At 35.0% G+C, this 21479-nt stretch overlaps 1 protein-coding gene across 1 annotated transcript in view; it reads left to right on the top strand.

The window, feature by feature from the left end:
* The window catches only part of RYR3 (ryanodine receptor 3), a 194282-nt gene that overhangs the window by 120848 nt on the left and 51955 nt on the right, over positions 1-21479 (top strand). Inside the window, exons 54-66 of the mRNA XM_010574283.1 lie at positions 781-930; positions 2532-2594; positions 3040-3115; positions 3285-3408; positions 6664-6779; positions 7070-7137; positions 7938-8059; positions 10363-10412; positions 11112-11172; positions 12213-12451; positions 13387-13468; positions 18580-18710; positions 20077-20397. Coding sequence (XP_010572585.1) covers positions 781-930; positions 2532-2594; positions 3040-3115; positions 3285-3408; positions 6664-6779; positions 7070-7137; positions 7938-8059; positions 10363-10412; positions 11112-11172; positions 12213-12451; positions 13387-13468; positions 18580-18710; positions 20077-20397 — 1603 coding nt within the window. The remainder of the gene's footprint in view (positions 1-780; positions 931-2531; positions 2595-3039; positions 3116-3284; positions 3409-6663; positions 6780-7069; positions 7138-7937; positions 8060-10362; positions 10413-11111; positions 11173-12212; positions 12452-13386; positions 13469-18579; positions 18711-20076; positions 20398-21479) is intronic.

Here is a 21479-nt window from a genome sequence, read left to right as displayed (position 1 = left end):
TCTTTGGAGAGGAGCTGAAGAATGATTGGTTGAGTTGTTATTAAAGTAGTTCAAAGAGAATTTTCTGAATTGTCTCAGATTCAAACTTCTGAACCTAAAAATCAGGTCTTTCCATAAAAACTGTCATGTTAAGTAACTGTCATAAAAATTCTTATTTATGGTAAGAACGGAAATACTTTTATTAGGTTGATTTGAGAAGTCTTAATATGACATAATCAGAATTTTATTTCCCACAACTTTTCAGATTTTCTATAACACCTTTACTTTTCAAAGGAGTGTTGGAATACAGGCTGTTCACTAAGTTTTTTATCGATGGCTGTATGTGAAGAGTATAGATCAGTAATGTTCTGTATCCGTGAATGGATATAAATACAGGACGACTGCAGAAAGGCCTCATATGCTATTGCATTCAAATGTACATACTTGCCTAATTTCATAGCACTTGTAGTGCCATCAATTTTTTACTATTTTGGACTGGAGGAATCAATGAATAAGTTTCCAGATACAAACTACATTATTGCTCCAGAGCTCACTTGAGTGCTGTTAGTTTGCATCACATATCCCAGCAATAAATGCCACTAAGAATAAAACCAAAAAATTTGTAAGTATTTTAAAGCTTCTTTCTCATGTAAAAAGAACTATATTGTGTCTTCAGATATAATGTACAGATATTGTTTAATTTTGTGGCATGTGACAATTTAAAAAGAAGGCACAGAATATTTGTATTGAGTTTTTGCTACTTGCTAAATACAGAGAAATTTTACATTATTTTATTCAAAGGAAAAGGAAATTTATCGTTGGCCTGCCAGAGAATCACTGAAAACTATGTTGGCCATGGGATGGAGCCTAGAAAGGGCCAAGGAAGGAGGAGAAGCAATAATACATCAGCGTGAAAATGAAAAGCTCCGCAGCATATCTCAGTCTAGCCAGGTAAGGTGGAATTGCTTACATTTAGAAAGGAAAAGCTTTGGTAGTTAATTTACTAAGAAATTATACAAAATTATGTTAATTTAATATTAATTTTAATGAAAAGAAACTTTTAATGTTGGAGTTCTGAGATTGGAAGTCATGTCACTATAATAAAAACCGTGCAGTAACACTAAAGAGGGGATTGCAAAACGAACAACTTCTAAGACAATAAGGCTTCCAGAGACCATATCTCTTCAGGTCTTCTGAGAAAATGGATATAATTTTCATACAGTCATTCAAAGAATACATGGCAGACTATTTAAAGCCTTTTATTTTATAAGTAAATCTAGTCATTTTCTTTTTGGTCAAACAGAAGAGTCTGAAATGGGCATTTGTCAAGGTTATAATTATGACTGACAAATAAGGTTGTGCATTTAATACTTTTTGTTAAATCTACAGGCAAAATTTGGAGGTAGTTATATAGTACCTAGCATTTTGATGTGATATAGACTATTTTTCATTTGTAGCTTTTTGTAATAGCATGTTGAGACTGCTGCTCAATATGTCTGTGTCTCAGAGTGAGGAAAGCTGTTTAAAACTATGACAAGTGTTGGGAATTTTTATTGTACCCCTTGAGGTGAATTAAACACACATTTGTCTTATATATAGTGAGGCTTAATGAGCAATGCATTGGGCAGAGTCCTACCTCCATAAGCAGTTCTGCAAGGAGTGTGCAAAGATGTGTCACGAGCTGAGTCCTTATATGCACTTGCACCAGCTCTGATCCTGTAAGCATCAGCATCAGACACCTTAGGCTTGTGTTGGTTTCATTCCCAGCACCAGTTTTGCTTACCAAAAGTGGCCCTTGAGCACTCTGTTACAAGCATTTCTTACCTCTTCAGCAAGTGCCACTCCCACTCCGTTACAGGGAGTCCTTCTGTCTCTGGCATCTCTGCTTCTAGCCAGTTGAACCTGTTCTGCAGTTGGGCCTTTTTGCCCAAGAAGATGCATGATAAAGACATGATTGAGTAGAGGATTTCAGCACATGTTTAACTTCAGTACATGATTGAAATCACTGATTTATATGTGACCCTTCACATTTAACATGTGCCTAATAGGTTTGTTGCACTGGAGCTTTCACACTTTAAATATTTAAGGACTGCATAAGTATATCGCACTCCTCCTTTTTCTTAGTCTGTAAATTCCATGAGACAGTAACCTATTTTAACTTTTTGTTGTGATGTCTTGTCTTTAGTATATGGTTCATCCAGGCTGTTGCCACACTGATCTGTCATGTTTTGAAGGCACACCTTGTATGCCTCATGCTTGGTCTCCTCTCTTAGGCTGAAAAGCAGTGTTCTTAGTAGCTTGCCATCTGTTGCAAATAGAGAGATCTAAGTATCTGCAGCAACCTTCTTATTTCCAACAGATGTAGTCTGTTAATTATCCTGTGTATCTTCAGCACATTGCAAAACAAAAGGTGAACACAGTTTCTACAAGGAAGTTTGAAAATGTGAATGATGTTACTCTAATCAGAACAACAGAGATGTTGTAGTTGAATATTTGATTCTTTTATCCGAAATACTTTTAGCTGAAAAGAATTCGGTTTTTTTTCCCTGCAGGGAAATGGGTACAGCCCGGCACCACTTGATCTCTCTAATGTAGTGCTCTCTAGGGAGCTTCAGGTTTGTATTTGTGTTTTGTTTATGTTAATTATGCAAATTAATATATTTGGATTTTTATTATTAATGAGTTGAATTTTGTCAGGTTTTATGAGTGTATTTGTGATATGCTGTTGTGATATGCTGTTGTAGAAAGGTGAATGCCATGCTATTTACGTATTTAAAGAAGAGATTTCTATGATTTAACCCATTGGTGCTTCCTGAGTTCCTAGAAAAAGTTAGCATGAAGCTAGGGAAGAGGCAGTAAACAGCATGTGATAGATGTGTATCCTGTGCCTGTGCTGACTTCAAAGAACAGCTGAATGTAGAAATGACACTTAACTGTCATGTTTCTTTACCACAAGAGTATAGACTTTACTCAAGACTGTAATAAAATCAAGTAGAATTACAGAATTTTTAATTGTCACCTTCTTAATTTTGCATCTTGTTTTTTCTGATGGTAATATAGGGAATGGTTGAGGTAATGGCAGAAAACTACCATAATATATGGGCCAAAAAGAAGAAAATGGAGTTGGAAAGCAAAGGTAAGCCAGAATTCTGTGAACCACACAAAAAAGACAAAGAAAACAAGGGAGAAGAAACAGCCTGAAAGAAGGCAGTGTAAGGCAATCAAAATCAAATAGTTCCTTTTTGTACTTGAAGCAAAATAAATCTTACAGTAGAAAAACTTACAGTTCTTTCAACTTACTAAAGGTGGAGGTAGTCATCCTTTATTGGTACCTTACGACACATTGACAGCCAAGGAGAAATCACGGGACCGTGAAAAGGCACAAGAGCTGTTTAAATTCCTTCAAGTCAATGGTATAATCATATCTCGGTAAGTTGCGCGTTTTTTTGAAATACTTGCTTACATTCAGTCCACAAACCCTGATGACTTTCCTTTATCTCAATGCAGTCTCAGTTATTAACATAATTACCATTTGGCATATCTTCTGTAAACCAGAGTCCTCGTTATTTTTATGTTCAGAAAGACCCTTCTGAAATAGTGCAGACAGGTAACAAGCTTGAAACCAAAATGTAGGTATGCCACCAAACGTTTTTATATTCTCCCTAATTGCTTTAGAGTCATTGAATAAGAAAAGCAGGTTTAGTTCCTGCAAATGAATGGTCCTTTGAAACACCAATGGAATTGCTCAAATATTAGTTTTAATATCTCCTTGCAGCTGCGTCTGTTTGGGTTAGGAAGACAGTGTGTTCAGTGTTAACTAATGGGATAAGTCAACTTGAAAAACCCTGTTCAAACTCTTTATGGGGTATGGGCAAAGAGTTTGCAGTAATTGTCTATATCAGGGTGATTCAAGATTATCCTCTTCTCGGTGTTTCCTTCAGATGAATATGTGCATATTTTAAGTGTATATAAAATCTTTTGAAGTACTGATTGCAATTATCACATTTCCAGAATGTCATTCTGAAAAACATTGGACTAATCATTAAAACATGGAAATTCTTTATAATTGGAAACATATAGGCGGCACAGTGTGTGTACTTTACGTATACCATCTGCCTCTGTTTTGATTTTTGCTCCTCTTTCTTTGTTGAGAACACTTCTGAAGCACTTTTGGGTGTTTATGACATACAGATGAATCTTGCAGGCCTTACTCAAATATATGCTAGAAACAACATGGTATTTTGTTAAGCATCTTTAAACCTCTACAACTTCTTTCAATGTTGCCTTTGTTATTTAACAGAACTACCAATGTCTTTCAATATTTAGGAAAGTACATGTAATCTTTTAGCAACTATGACTTACTATAAACACAAAAAGAGAATATTTACAGTGATGTCACTGAAAATAGAGATAAATATTTAGTTGCATTATCCTCTGAGAGTGAGGCAGCAGGAGATGCCTGTCAACCATACATAGCTGTTAATACATACCAAATAATTTGATTACATATGTGATAAATCAATTAATAGGAGGTCACAGAAGTATATAAACTAGGACTCTTCAAATAGAACTTTTATTTTTATTTTTTTTCAAATGGAACTGTAAGATGGAAGGTTAGAGTCCTTTCATGGTTTTGTGTAAAATGGGATTGGAACGTATTCCTTGGTTCCCTTGTTCTGTTCCCCCAGACTATAATCATTCCTCTGCTCTTACCCATGTTCTGACATGGTCAAGAACATACACTTTAGATGTTTTCTGCTGCATCAGCCTTCTCCTACAGAATTACCTTTTTCCTTGGATTCACCTCATAGCTGGTTTTCAACTGTTAGTCTAATCTTCCATTTATTCTCCCTAATTTACTCCTACACCAGTGCTAAGGAATCTGTAGGACAAGTGATCATTTCCTCCATACCACAACAGTGAGTCCAGCAATTTTCCTGCTTTCTTGTTCCTTTCTTGCTTTTGCCTCAGTGCCACAAACTACCAGTTCCTCACTTCTTCCCTACTTCTGACACACTGTTCAACCCCTCTGTAGTCTCTGCATCTCCTTTAGCCAGGTCATTTTCTCTAACTGATAAAAGGAGAGTCTTCCTATCTACTACTATTTGAAGAGTCTGTGCAGAAGCAAATGAAGTAGCCATTGTGGGTAACCAGAGGTTTCCCTTAGTGTTACTCAGTTACTTCCTCACTTGGCAAGCCAGTTAGATGTCCTGGGTGTAGGCCACCATCTATCAACTGAAAATCTCAAGTATGGTTTAGTCCTCTAAATGTTGGAATAAAGAGACTATAAAGAAGTTGCAAACTAAACAAATGTACAAGGAAACAAAGAAGAAAGAATTAATGACTTGTAAAAACAAGTATGTTTGAAAATAGAATACAATAAAAATCTATAGAGTTATGTGACTTCAAAAAGAAAAAGAAAAAAAAATCTCTGTTCACGTCCTGGATGACGCGACAGAATGTATCCTTAGCAATTTTGTGGAATGAACCCTTAGCAATAAATTGGAGAGTTTGGCTGCCTTTCAGAGGAACTTTGATGGGCTGGAGAAATAGGCTGACAGAACTCGTGTGAGGTTGAAGAATAAATGCAAAGTCCTATACCTGGGATGGAATATACCCAGAAATAGGGAGATTGAGCCTGACAGTGTCTATGCAGAAAAACACTTTGAACTCTGCAAGTTGAACGTGAATCAAGAGTGTGTTGTTGTGATGATGAAGGCTGACTGCATACTAGGCTGTATTAGCAACTGTGCTCTGCAGGTTGGGGGAGGTGGTTTTTTTTTTTTTTTTTTCCCCCCCTTCCATTTTGTGATCATCAGATTGTATCAGGAGTATGTTGTCCAGTTTTTGGTTCACCAGTGCTAAGGAAGACATTGACAAAAAGAGTTAATCAAGTGGAGGGCCACCAAGATGCTTTGGGGATTGGCATGCATGCCAGGAGAGGCTCTGAGGAGAGGCTAGATTTTTTCAATATTAAAACATAAGGTTACAATGGGATTTCACCACTGTCTTCAACTACTTAATGCAAGGTTATAGAGATGATGAGGGCAAACGCTGTCTCCTCAAAAGTAACAAGCTGTTACAAGGGAAATTCCAGTTAGATACATGAAAATATTTCACTGTTATTTTTTCAAATTTTTCAAATACTTTGAATAGTATAGTAATTTGTTACTTGCATTTAGGTTTTCATTTAGTAGCTTAAGTCATTTTGACTTCAGTCTTTCATAAAATCCAAGAACAAAAATGAAGTGTAACAGTGAATAACTAAAGGAAGTGTAGTACTTAGACTGATTTTGTAAAGCTATAATTGCTGACTTCCAAAACATTTGGCACTTTAATCTGCCAGCAGAAGAAATTGAGTGGCTAATGCATGGCTTTGTTAGATTCAAATGTACCATGGCTTCATTTATGCAATAAGATAGCTCTCTGAAGTTCTTATCCTAAAATAAATGTATTTTGGATACTTTAATACAAAGCTATTATACCTCTAGAGAAACATGAACTGATTTTAACATTCTTGCGATGTAGTTGATAACGAAGAGTTGCTATGGAAGGTAATTTTCTCCTTCTTATGAAAGTTTACCATAATTAAAAGATAATAAGGAATGGAATGCTTCGTATTACTGTCATCATTTGTACTATTGTCATCATCAGTGCTATTTATCTTGATGCTTTCTGAAACAGGGGTCTGAATGACATGGACTTAGATGCTTCATCCATGGAAAAGAGGTTTGCCTTTAAGTTTCTGAAGAAAATTTTAAAATATGTTGATTCTGCTCAAGAGTTTATTGCACATTTGGGTAAGCTGCAGATTTTATTTTGAAAATAATTAAAATTGCTGGTACTTAAATATTTGGATGGATATGTTTAAATTTGTAGCGACTGCTATTTTTATGACATTTAAGAAACTTAAATTCTGTCTTTTAATTTGCAGATTGATTTCTTGGACATCTGTAACTAGCTAAACTGTTTCTGCTGTTTTGTTTGTACTTCAGCAAAACTAAGTTTGCAAGGCTATATCAAAGAGCTATTGTGTTATTTATTATTAGACGACTTCGTATTTATGTCTGCCTTGATTGTATCCTTGCAGAAGCCATTGTAACCAGTGGAAAAACTGAAAAATCGCCACATGACCAAGAAATAAAATTCTTTGCCAAAGTGAGTGATTTAGTATTTCAAGTAATGTATGTATACATTCCATTTTACAGAACATGGAAATTTATAATGTTAGACTGCTTTTCAGGTAATAGAAATATATCTTTCCCATTTTTTTCATGGTAAGTAATCAATTAAATGTTGTTAACAAATATTTCAAAATATCTTCAAAAATATTTCACTATAATGGCTTCTACATGAGAAGGAACATAGAAATTAAAAGGCAGCTTATTTATTACATGAAATTAAATACTCTCGCTGAACAGATAAATTATTTCTGAAAATTTTTGCCTAAGTATGTCACTGAAGTGCATAGTATCATTTAATTAACAGGAAGAAGGATTCCTATGTATAGTAATGTCATACACATTTGTGTACGTAATAAGAAAAATGTTGTCTGTAATCAGATTTGAATTACGGAACATTTAAGATTTAATTTAGGATATTAAAAAAAAAATGCCCTCTCCCTTTATATCTGTACTGGACAGTTATGTAAATAGTGGAGAGGAGGGATCCTCTTAGTTCAGTGGTATTTATCACTGTTGAATGTGAGAAGAGTAAGCCTGCAATATTAGATCCAAAATAGATTGATCTGTGTAACTCTTGTTTATTATTTGCCTAACTTTTAAGTAAAATTGTAAGACTTAAGTTTTTAATTTCTATGACTTTGTGTCTGAAATGAGAAAATACAACTGTTACAGAACTTATAAAATTCTTTGAATGAACTTTGACCAATCAGAGCATTGTTGCTACTTTTGCCATTGTGCTCTGTGAAAAATACATTTTGTATCTGTATTTCTTAGGTTCTTTTACCATTAGTTGATCAGTACTTTACAAATCACTGCCTCTACTTCCTGTCTTCTCCAACAAAAACACTCAGTAGCAGTGGATATGCATCAAATAAGGAAAAGGAAATGGTAGCAAGGTAAGTAGAAAATTAAGACATACACGGGAGGGTTCTATATAGATAAGTAAAGGTGTCTTCTTAGATTAAAGAGAAAGATAGTTCAAAAGCTGAGTTTCCTCATATAGAAAGTGAATAGTTTATTCTGTATCAGAACGGCAGTGAGTGAATAGAATTCCTCATTTTAGTATTCTTTAATATATAATTAAAGAATTAAGTATATATACTAATTATATATATTACAATATATAATTATGGATGATAACATCAAAAACGTTAATAAATGATTCTACAAGCAGTGGAACTAATAAAACTTAGTTTCTGATGGGTTTGTGTTTCATTGTTGATGGTAGTTTCTGGTTGAAGCTTATCCCACTGTTGGGTCATTTAAATGGTCTCACATTTAAATTTTCAGATATCAAAAAATGTGAAAATACCATGATGCAGCTTCCTAGGGGTAATTACAGATTCTCCCTTCTCTACAAAATTACTTCTGCCCCCACACAAAAATTGCTGGAATTTAATAATTTTTAGACATCTGTACTGTTTCAGATTTGGTTGGAATCAGCCATTTGACTCAAAGTTATTCTAGAAAACTCAATTAAAAAGAAACAGTTGCCTTTTAATTTGTAATGTGTTGCCTTTACAAAAATATGAATTTCATTTTTCTGCAATTAACATTTTAAAATTAATATTTAATTTGTTTTTAACTATGACTGTCATCTAATATTTTTGTTGCCAATTTTTTTCTCCCCCTTAAAGGTGTGCTGCCACTTATTTTCTTTGGGAAATTTTGTATCATAGTCTTTCAAACTGTATTTTACTTTCATGCTTTCTTACTTAACTATCAGTTTCTCAAATTTCTTTTGCTTTCCTTCACTATGTTGACTAGTCAACTACTATTTCCAATGGAAGAGTAGATACAAAATTTGAAAGTAAAGTTACTTCCTTGTTGTTACATAAGATCAGTCCTAGCACTGAACTTCCTAGATTCCATTCTTCAGCTTATCTTCCAAGGCATTTTTGCATTTCTCTAAATTAGTATTACCCTTTTGTTTCCATCTTCCAGGTGGGTGGTAATCCTTACATAGCAGTTGCCCATAAGAGTGAATGTTAAATCCTTAAGATTCTGCTTTACTGAGCTTTATATGCTCAGATATATTATGATATATTATATACAAATATGTTTTTGTATATATTAGATATATTCTAGATAAATGTGCAAAATAGTCTTCCAGTTGCTGGGAAATTGAGCTCAGGTTCAGGAGGATTGAAATTTCATTTCAATTTCATGCTGCTGCTTTGAATATTCTTATTACTTCCCTAAAATCAGTCAGGTCAGCTTAATAAAGCTAGAAAGATGCTTACTGGAGTTGTACAAAATGCCTTTACAAAGACACATGAAAGAAGTAGATGTCTAGCCTGCATATCTGCTATTATAAATTCAGAAATATCGTACAATTCTTTGTCCATTCTTCATTGAAAAAAGTGATGATCAGTTATTTTCATCTTATAGGAAGTATGGTATTTCCTTACTATTGTGAAGATAGCAATGACGATCTGTTGTTAGTAAGAGACCATACCAATTCCTAAGGTATATGTGCTTCATTTTGTTATGTCCTAACTCCATTTGTCAAGTATTCCACAGATGATAAACAAGTCCGCCTAGCTGTCTTTGGTTTTAAAAGTTAAAGGAGCCACTTTAATCTTTAGAGAGTTGGTGATTTTTCCTTTCTCTTAATTATGCTATTATTTTGACAGATACATTAGATATGCAAGTTTCTGACATGCTTGCCAGAAGCAGTTCTAGTCTGTATATATTTCAGGATTCATCTTATCATCAGCAGTGGCTAAACGCAGATTTATTTATTTATTTACAAAGGATATCTTCGCAAATTGTTTTAAATGGTATGAAGATTTGTAACAATTGTTTCCTGCAGAATGCCAAGTAAAACACTAAAATGTTACTCAGTTTTTCTTGTTCTTGCCAAAAAAAATTCTTATTCAGAAATATAGCCATAAAGAATGACTCAACCATGTAATAAGCAATTGTTGGAAACCACTGTAATAAAAGAAAGTTTCACATTCCAAGTCATCTCTGAAGTATTGAAGCTTAGAAAATGAGAGAATTCAGAAGCTTCAAAAAGTTATTCTGCTTAATGCAGTTATTTGGCTGACTGTTGTCATCCTGTATGATTCAAAATACACTTTCCAGGAACTGTGTTGTGTTTTCTCTTCCATATTCCTGCTATTCTTTACCTCATATTCTAAATAAATCTTTAATCTTTGTCTTGTCTTGCTCTTTCTGTTCTTTTCTACTTTAGCCTGTTCTGCAAACTAGCTGCTCTTGTTAGACATAGGATCTCACTTTTTGGTAAGTTGTTAAGGAAGATCTTGATAAGGTTAAAAATACAAAGAATGTATAACTATTGCTTCTATCTTACCTGAAGCTTTTCAAAAGCTATAGGCAAATATCTATAAAATTATGCATAAACTTCCAGTACGACTAGTGAGTGCATTGAACACGGCTCTGAAGCTAACGGTTAATAGATTATGTAAAGTGTTGGAGCAGGAAGAAAAAGCAGCTTCTAGGATTTTCAGACTCCTTTAAAAAAATCTCATGTTTTTGCAGTTACTTTTAGCTTTTCAAAAGTCATCGTACACTAATTGTTTTGATTTCTGTCATCCAACTGTTGAATCCAATAGATTAATTTCTCAATAGGCTAGGGGGATGTAAGGAGAAGTAACATACCTTTTTCAAAGGTGTTGGTAAGAAAACTATAAAAGAAATGTAGGGTACTACAAGATGCAAAGTTCAAAATATTGCAGGGTCAAGTGATGAAAACGAACCATAAGTAAACGCTAGTTATTCTTTTTAGTTCTTGTATGGAAATAGACTTAAATTGAAAGTTAGTTCTAGAACCAGATCTAACCCTCCCTCAAGTGACCAAAGGTGGAAGACTTATGTCATGTCTTGTTTAACCTGTTCATCGCCAATAATTACATTTTGGATTATTAGATTATCTTACATTTTCTGTACTATTGTACTCTCATAGTATCTCTTTCTAACCAGGTAGCGATTCAGCTACAATGGTGAACTGCCTGCACATCTTAGCTCAGTCTCTTGACACGCGGTAAGTTTGCAACATTTGTACCAACTACGAACTACATCGGTGTCTCAGAGCTTTTCAGGAGCAGTTGGATTGTTTCTGTATTTTTTTATTCCTTATTTATAATTAATGATATTAGCAGTATCAGTAACTCAGGTATTGACTTCCGTATTAGCAGATTTCGTCTGAAGGGTTTAATCTACATTTTTCTGTTCAATGCCTGTCATTAAAACATTGAAAACTTTTGTCACCCTTTCCAAGGGTATTTGAAGACTTTATTGGGAGATATAAATGACACAAACTTTGGAACTGCAAGTATTGATACCTGTGGATATTGAGACAGTTCAGCGCATATTGGAAAATTTGGCATTAGAGGGATGCAGAATGTATTAACATATGGGCATAGTAACATTTGCTAACTTTCACTGTTTACAGTTGAAATGTTTATGTAGATTAGAAAACTATCCTGGCCTGTGTTTTAATTTGAGCTGTTTTCTGGGCCGGTTATGTTATACAGCAGCCTGATAATAAACTCATTGTGAATAACAACACTGGAAGGCTTCATTAAGGGATTGGAGAAGAATGCAAAAAAATTAAGGAATGGGACTGTGATGCTGGTATTGCAGTTGCATTTTCTAGATTTAGGGTGCTTTGAAGATAGGTAAGCACGTATCCTGACTTGCATACCTAGTTACTGTGGCTCCCATAAAAATGTAGGGATTAAGAGTTACTTTTCTTGAACATACTGTACTGAGGAGCTTGCTCACCACCTATGATGTTTGCTGAGAAGGCATTATCTTATTTGAAAGCAGATCACAAAAACTTGGAAAGACAAGACCGAGGAAGGAAGTTCTTTGTTGTTATTATTTTGTATGAAATACTCCAAGCTAGTTGTTGCTTATACTGCTATGTTGAGGTAACTGTCCTTTTCAGTTTATAATGTCAAGTTCACTGATACATGTGTGTATCTTCAAAGACTGGTAGAATGCAATTAATGTGTACATATATATCTATACAACTACTAAAGATCAATGCAAAGTTAATATTTTTCCCTTATTTTTCAGAACTGTTATGAAATCAGGATCTGAGCTTGTTAAAGCTGGATTGCGTGCCTTTTTTGAAAATGCAGCTGAAGACCTGGAAAAAACTTCAGAAAATCTTAAACTTGGAAAATTTACCCATTCACGAACACAAATCAAGGGTGTTTCACAGAACATCAATTATACTACAGTAGCATTGTTACCGATCTTGACATCAATTTTTGAACATATTTCACAACATCAGTTTGGAATTGATTTACTTTGTAAGTCTTCTATTTTTTAAGTTTATTGTGTTGTAATAATACAAACACTTTTTAGTAATGATTGCGTGAATTCAGAGGATGAAATTCTGTTTTCAGTAACACAAAGATTTCCAGCATTAAATCTGAAATTAGCTGCATAGTACCTTATTGCTATTGTATGTTTGACAATAACACTCAGAAAGTTTCAAGTTAATCATGTACAGTATTTTTCCAAACATTGAGAGAGAAAAATTAAAATTTCCCCTTCAGTGCTCTCTTACCAACTGTGTGGATGAGACTAGTTTCCTATAGAAAATTAAATTATGCTTATTTTTGTTACATTCTATTACTTCATTAGATTAAAGGAGACAACTCATTATTAATTCCATGTGGGTTTTTTCCTTACATTTGAAAACCACTTCAGTTATTTTGATTAAGATTTTCCTTATTTTTGGCATCATCTGTTTTAAAATTACTGAAACGCCTCCTTGAGATTCAGCAATGTGCCGTTCCAAAATTTTGTATATATTTGGGTGATCACAGTTGCAAAGCAGAAGATAATTAAAAGATTGATAGCCATGAAAAGACTTTCTTTAAAAAGATGGGGAGTCTTTAGATCATGTTCCTAGAGGTTAGACACACAGACTGATGTGGTTTAGCTTAAAATTGTACTCTGCAAGTGTGATAATCTGCAGTATCTTATTAGCAAGTATCTGTGGCCTCTTGGAATGTCTGATGATCTTTTAGGTTTTCGAATGAATGTAGGTGACAGACCAGGTATCAGAGAAATTGAAGATAAATAACACGTGTGGAGTATTGACAGCCTAGAATGTTCAGTGATACATATGCTAAAAGTTTTAGACACAGTTTATCAGATTGCATAAAACAGATGTTTATATTTGGAAAGTAGTCTTTAGTTGATTAAATACTGATAATCTACTTCTTATTTCTTCTAGTGGGTGATGTACAAGTTTCATGTTACAGAATTCTTTGTAGCCTCTATTCCCTTGGGACTGGGAAGAACATCTATGTTGAAAGGTATTGAGTGAAAAACTCAGAGTGTAGAATTTTCTGTGCTTTAGGAGCGTGTTGTTTATGTAATAAAGCAGTTTGAGAGGTGAATCTGAAACAATGTGAACATGTTTAAAATACACTTCAGCTGGAATGTAGTTTCCTATATCTTAAGAGTTCAATTCCACACCGAAAAAAAAAAAACCCAAACCAAAACTAAATGAAAGCAAACAACTCATTCTGCGTATGGCAGTATCTTCAGGGAGTTTATTTTTCCCACAGGGAAAGCTAAATTTTTCCACGGGTTGCCATTAAGGTTCCCAAAGTTTGCTTACTGCATGTTGCTGTGTTAAGTAGGCTGTGTCTGTCTCACACCTAATTCTATACAGAGTTCTCAATATAGTTGTCCTGAGTATAAAATCCAGAGCATATGTAGAGCATTCTGAGAGACTTTAACTGTACAAAGGAAACCACTTTACCACTTGCATTTTAAAAAGAATAGGGTCTACAATTCCTCTAAGCATCTAGTTGCTACGATCTGTTCTAAGCCCTGGATTTTAGATCCTCTTCCATTAAAAAGGCTCAAATCCATATCTCCTACTTCAGAAAAGAGAACCCTAATTGTTGGTCTATCACAAGACAGGAACTGAGGTAATCATAACCCTTCCTTATGCTTCTGAAGGCTTTAGGTTAGGCACTTTTCATGATCTTTCTTATAATGAAAAGTTTAAGATTCAGAAGGCCTGAGAGAGAGACTAACCTGGAGGAGATACAACTCTCTAGTCTGGTTAGTAGAGGCTTTGCCTAGTATGAGGAATACTGGTCTTCATTTCCTTCCTTCCAGAGTTTATTCAGTAATTCTTTAATGCAAAATGCAAGAGCAGTCTGGGGGACAAACTGTCTCTTTCCTCCCACTCTGCATGCATGTACTTGTGTGCACAAGCTCATTCTTGTGTATGTCCACATTCAGTCGTTTATACGTCCATCACTAAATTACAAAGCTCTACTCTTTCTTCTCTTTCTGGGCTTGAAAATATTAAATACTCTTTGACACAGATCTGACAGGCAACATGGGAAGTGCCTTACCCCTACACTAACTAGCAGTCAGGGTCTTCTGATAAAAGGAGATTGTATTTGAGTTGCCTTTCGATGAGAAGAGCTCACAGCAGAGGTCTCCACTTGATTGGCAAGAGCTATAAGCACTGGGCAGTTACATTAGGCGTTGATGTTAGCAACATCACCTTTTCCTACTGCAGTTGTCTTCTTGAAAGTGAAGAGTGATCAGATCAGATATATCTGAGGAAATTAATTACTCTCCTAAGGCTGTGTGAGAGGTTTCTAACTGTGGATTTAATTTAGTTTGGTTTTCACAAGACTCACTCAAGTTCTTAAATTAAGGCTGTAGGCAGAAACCAGTGTCTAGGTGGGAGGTAGGATTTCAAACATACTGCTCAATGTTTCAGCAAAATGTAGAAGTGCATGATTGAGCTGACTTGAACAGTTATTCAAGTTAACAATGCTCACATTCAGGATCAAAGTGCAGTTTTTCTCCTAGTGAATTTTGGCAGGGACATTAAGAAGTTTTGCCTTCCATTGCAGGATGAGTCGTAGTTCACTTTTTGTAGGTGAATATCACTTTTCATTGCTGATTCTACAAGACTCCTGGCTGCCGGGGTCAGGACTAATTTGGATTGCTGCTGCTGCCTTCTTGTGACAAACTTCCATTGTCAAGGCTTTTATCCTTTGTACAAAGAGCATTTAGCTTGTTTAGGATGTTGGAGATGTTTCTGATTTGTCTGTGGACCTTTCTTCTCTAAATGTCTCCGTGGCTCATAAATGTTGAGGACTGGATGCAAAATGCAGTAGTCCTTGACTACTTTAAGCCCTAGTGCTCTACTGGCAAGTATAGTATTATTGCTATAGGCATTCTATGAATTCTGTACCCAAGTACCCATTTCTTTTCATTCACTGCATCAGAAATTTAGGTCTTGAAACTGGGGTTAAAAACGCCCTTTTCATACCCAGTACCCAAAATTTGTATGTCCCTTTATGGTGTCTTGGTCTTTTCCTGGTTAGCTTATAGAAACACATTTCCAAAGGATTTTTAGCACAAATTATGAAATATCTGTATCAAGAAGTAAAAACTTTGCATAAGTTAAGAAAGCATAGCACTTTTTTAATGTATGTAGTTAAATATGACAAAATTAACTGCTCTATTTAGTCACACATACATGTCCAGACTGTTCAGTTTAAGGCTTCAATTTGACCTATTTGAGGCTTCTCAAAATGAAGGCTGCCAAAGATGCGAGAAAGTCTATTATGACTGGTATAATAGGAAATGTTTCTTCATTACTATCATCAGTTGGTGGTCTTTTATCTTTCTTTGGTTTTTCAAAGACTAGTTTGATGTGATTACATTTCAAGTATTTTCCACTTCCTCCAAGACTTGTACATCAGCCTCTGACAGTTCTTCCTCATTCTTTGGAGTGAATGTTTCCAGTTAGTGGTCTTTCTAGCGTATTTTGTCTAAAGGATTAATTTGGCTTTTCTTTAAGTACCTTTTACTCCATTAATTCTATTGAACCACTCAGTTCCCCAAGTGATTTGTTTTACATTATTTGCTTTCTATGTCAGCGACTATCTGCTCTGAAATTTTTTATCTTTTAAATTTCTTTATTAAAAATTTCTTTATTAAATTTTTAATTTCTGTCCTGCAAAATTACAGGCTTTCCCTTGGTTTCTCATATTTAGGACCTCCATATGACAGAAAATATCTGTGCATTTTGAGTAATTTCTTAGCCTTGTTGTATAATTGTTCACTTTTTCTTCTTTTGGCTTCTTGGTATCCTCCTTTCATATGGGAAGATGGGTATGCATTATGACATTGTCACACATGTGATTAGATAGCCTCAGTGCATTTGAGGTTAGTCTTTTCAAATTACTTTTTAATATGTGTTTGTGTACATATATATATGCACACACACCAAGTTTTTCCTTCTTGATCCAACAGAAGGCAAAGAAGTAATGAAGTTTCCTTTTTAGGAAAATTTAATAAAATCTCCTATATGTATAATGTTGCATCTTTCATTACAGTTTAAATGGGAAGAGAACATGCTGTGCTATAAATAAAGTAGGAATTCTAACATTGTCAAAAATTTGCTTTTTAATGAAATGTTCTGTGGTTGCTATCTGTGATACTAATGCATCATGTATTTTGTTGCAAAATGTACACTATATGGATGGTCAGAAGGTAAGGGAAATTACATAGATCTATAGGTGGAGCAGAGAATGAATGAGCATTCAGCCTTGAAATAGACTAATATTATGTGAATCATGTTACATGAAATACCTAAGGGAATAAAAATCCTTTTTTGTAGTGTTTTTCAATTCTGTAAGGCCATTGCTTTTGCCAGTTTCTTTTATTTCTCCTGCAACAAAACAAGTTGGGGGGTATACAGTTGCATATCTCTTTACATTCCAGCATGGTTGTGAAATAAAAATTGACATAGGCAGTTGAAGATGAAGTAGTAGATGGGTCATGATCTTTGACTTCAGGTCATACAATTAGGAAGACTTTGTTGACACAAAGGAATCTTTTTAGGATTGTTGTTATTCCTGGAAGTTGAACAATCGTAGCATCATAGAATAGTTTGGGTTGGAAGGCACCTTTAAAGGTCATCTAGTCCAACCCCCCTGCAATGAGCCAGGACATCTTCAACTCAGTCAGGTTACTCAGAGCCCCGTCCAACCTGACCTTGAATGTTTCCAGGGATGGGGCATCTACCACCTCTCTGGGCAACCTGCTCCAATGTTTCACCACCCTCATCATAAAAAAATTCTTCCTTACATCTAGTCTAAATCTACCCTCTTTTATTTTAAAACCATTACCCCTTGTCCTATTGCAACAGGCCCTGGGATGTTTGTCACCATCTTTCCTATAAGGCCCCATGTTTCTTATAAGCCCCCTTTACTTACTGAAAGGCTGCAGGAAGGTCTTCCTGGAGCTTCTCTTCTCCAGGCTGAACACCACCACTGTCTCAGCCTGTCTTCATAGGAGGGGTGTTCCAGCCCTCTGATCATTTTTGTGGCCTCCTCTGGACCCGCTCCAACAGGTCCATGTCTATTCCAAAAAAACCATGGAGCTTCAAAGGATTAAAGGTGTGTGCTATCTTTATCCAATCTGTATGTCAAGCATAACAAAATCTGTAAGGCATCTGGTACAAACAGTGCTTCAGAACTTCAAAAGATTACCTTAGCTTTAGTATTAAGCCAATGTGAGTCTGGTCTTATGCTGAAAAGGACTGTCTCAGCATCTCTTGCACATTTGTCTGTACACTTCCACCCCTTTCTTTTTCTCTGGTAAATGGTGTTTATGCAGCCAGTTGATGAGTGTGGTTTTTTGCTGTTGGTTTGGCTTGGTTAGTTTTGGTTTTATGGTGAGGTTTATTTTTAGCTGGACCAGTTCCTTCCTAGAGCTTACCAAGATACTGTTTTAGTGTTAGTGCTAGCACAGAACAGACAAATAGTAGGAACATAGGAAGGTTGTGTGTGGGAATGCAGAATTGCCCCTTTAAGAACACACCACACAGAATGCCATGAAGTCATGAAATCAGTCTTCGATAAGTAGCAGTAGTGTTTCTCATCATTTGACTATGTAAATGGTATAATGTGTGAAGCAAAAAAAAAAGTATATATCTACAGAAAAGAAGTGAAATCTTGAAAAAGGGTATGACTGCCGAAACAAATTCCTATTGATTATATGCATTTGCTCCTTGTTTAAGCAAACCGAAGGTACGATAAGAATATGCAGTTACTAATCTATTCTTTATGTATATTATAGACACATTTTCTATAGTTTGTAGTTGCACTGTGGAGCAGTATACCTTTAATATACAATACTTGGTGGAGGTTGTTTGGTTTTTTTTAAAAGATGTGTTTCTTATACCACTGTAATTTCCAGTAATTTTGTTCATGTGAGAAATACAATTTTTCAAAATTGTCACATAGTTCCTAATGTATTAAAAAGATCAACTAAATCAGCAATAAATGTTAATGCTGCTTTATAGCACATGTTAGACATTGAAAGCCTAGTGAAAGACTTTTCCTCCCAGGTAACTTTTAGTGTGTCTCATATACAGGCAGCGTCCCGCACTTGGTGAGTGCTTAGCATCTCTTGCAGCAGCCATTCCAGTAGCATTCCTTGAACCTTCTCTCAACCATTACAACCCATTGTCTGTCTTCAACACAAAAAGTGCAAGAGAAAGAGCAAGTAAGTACTGTTCCTCTGGAAAAAAAAAAAAAAGAAAGAAAAAAAGGTGTTTGCTGCGCTCCAACTAATAGTAATAGAAAGAAATCGTAATCATGAAAAAACCCAAGTATATACCTCAGTAGAGAACTTCTACTATTGCTCTTTCATTACTGGTCATTTTAGCCTTGCTCTGCTTTGTTGAGACTGTATTAACATTGTTCCCTTTCTCCTAGCATATTTGGATATTTTTCTGAGCATGATGTTAGAGTTCTTTCCTGAAGCTAGATGCTGTAATATTTGAAGCTTAGTAGAAGATGGTATCTACGTTACAAAAATTTTTAGCAAATTGTACAGTTGTGTTCTTACTAGCAACATACAAGAGGTGTAATATCTTATTTATGTGAACAGGAATATTATCTATATTTTTTGTTGTCTTACCAGTACTCCAATGCAGTTTGGTATAGGGAACTCCTGACAAAAACCAACTTTGATTCCATGAAACCTTAATCAAAGGAGCATGAGTCCTTCTACATAGATTTTCTTTGCTTGCTTCTCTCCTGACTTACTCATGATGGACTCTTATATCTTAAAGTATTTCAGTATTTTCCTCATTGATCCATGTAAGAGTCATTACCTACCAAAATCATTGTTGTTTTAAACAAAACAAAAAAGTAGGCAGATTGATTCCATATGCTTCCTAAGTTTTTCAATATAAAAGAAGTTATGGAAAAGCTCATGCTAGACCTTCCTTTGTCAGCTCTACTTTACAGAAGCAGCACTGGTGGAAGAAGAATTTTGCTAGAGTGACTGGCATTAGATTATGATAGGTTGTTAATTGCTGAATAAGCACCCTTCAGTTTCTAATACAAGCATCTGACAACTGGATTTCTTTCTTGGCATTTTTGTTGGGAGATAGATGTGCAGAGTTGTGAACTAGATGTAATTTAATTTTAATCTTACCCATAATTTTGAGCTGTTTGTTTCCTTTTCCCTGAGGTGGATTTGATCTTTTGCAAATTGATGTGAAAGTTGTGAATGATTATGGAAACAGTGGCCAGAGTTTATCCAGTGTTGACATAAGCTCTCGTTTCTGCACTTCTACATAGCTAGTCTGCTCACCAGATAATTGCAGGACACCTTATGGTAAAGCCATAGCTTTATGGCAGCTATTGTCTACATCAGTGCTATGTGCACATCATCAGAAAGACATAATTTATGAGATGAGAGACCCACGTATACCCCAAATTCTTACTATAGTTATGTATGCCCAAGATGGTGACAGAAAAAAACCTGAGTGACAATGTTATTTGTATTTAAACATAAATGAACGTAGATGTTCTCTTTTATTTTGTTAATTAATCTTTTGCTTTTCTACCCTTGTTTGCAGTTTTAGGTATGCCTGATACAGTAGAAGAGATGTGTCCGGAGATCCCTCAGTTGGATGGACTAATAAAGGAAATTAATGATTTAGCAGAGTCTGGAGCAAGGTATACCGAAATGCCTCATGTGATTGAGGTTATCTTACCCATGCTGTGCAACTATTTGTCCTACTGGTGGGAAAGAGGGTCTGAGAGTCTTCCTCAAAGTGCTGGGCCTTGCTGTACAATGATAACATCTGAGCATCTGAGCATCATTCTTGGAAACATTCTGAAAATCATTAACAACAATCTGGGAATAGATGAAGCATCTTGGATGAAAAGAATTGCAGGTAAATATTTTTAAAGGGTAATTGTACCTAATAATATTTAATTACTTTGCTATGCTCTACCACATTACCCAGTGATATAATAATAATAATTTGTAATTAAAAACAGTAGGAAAGAAAGATAAAGAGTAGATAAATAACAATAAGAGAAAGCTTTTTTTAAAAAAAATTTTTATGCATGCATTGTAGCATGACTATAAGCAGAGAGCTTTCTATACAACATAATGGATTGTGAAAAATCCTACCTTTATGCACTGTAATGCATAAATGCCTTAGCATTTAATTTGGAGTTGTGAGTTCCATTGAGTTTTCAAGACACCTAAGAACTGAATATTAGAGTAGAGGGTGTAAGTCCTGTGAATACTGTTCATGAAATATCAGGACAAAAGGGAAAGAAAGTGTATATGATGAAATAATCCCAGGAATAACCAAGTTCAGAATTAGTTGCTTTGCCTGAGTAACTGTGCCAGCTATTAAATGAGCAGAAAGATTTCTCAAAATGTCCTGTAACATTTAGTAGCTAGCTACCTGAAGAAATTTACTATATCCAAATTTTATAATTAATCTTAAACAGGGTAAGAGTATAATATGCAATAAGATGGTTCAAGAAAACCCATGTAAAGGTAATAATTTCCTGCTAAATTTTAATGCCCCATTGGTACTGAGTTTTCAGTATTATTTTAAATGCTGGAAGGTCTTTAATAATAATAAAGATTCCATTAGAAATTAGTAAGAAGTTTGCTGCTTAATCGTAGAGAACGCTGCTTGCAATTTTGTAGTGGCTGCTTATCTATGTAAGGAGATAACGTACTAGTGTGGTTCTTGCAAGGATTTTTGACTCGTGGTCTACATTTTATTACTAATGCTTGTACAAAATAGATCTATGGTCTTAGTCATGCATTCTCTGCCTTTTAGCTTGCCCGAGGCAAAAGAGGTAAAGGAATTCTTCCAGAATATTGTCTTCTGACTATGTGCTGACATTGTATACAGAAAAAACATACACAGAAAAAACCCCCAACAGGACTTTTGTTAGGGCTTTGTCTCTCAATCTCTACTTTGTTTAGGTTCTAAGTTAGAGACGTGTG

This window comes from Haliaeetus leucocephalus, unplaced genomic scaffold, assembly GCF_000737465.1.
Source record: "Haliaeetus leucocephalus isolate CR32 unplaced genomic scaffold, Haliaeetus_leucocephalus-4.0 Scaffold417, whole genome shotgun sequence".
In the NCBI taxonomy this organism is placed as follows: Eukaryota; Metazoa; Chordata; class Aves; order Accipitriformes; family Accipitridae; genus Haliaeetus; species Haliaeetus leucocephalus.
The sequence above is the reverse complement of the archived record's forward strand: the minus strand, read 5'-3'. Positions and strand labels throughout refer to the sequence as shown.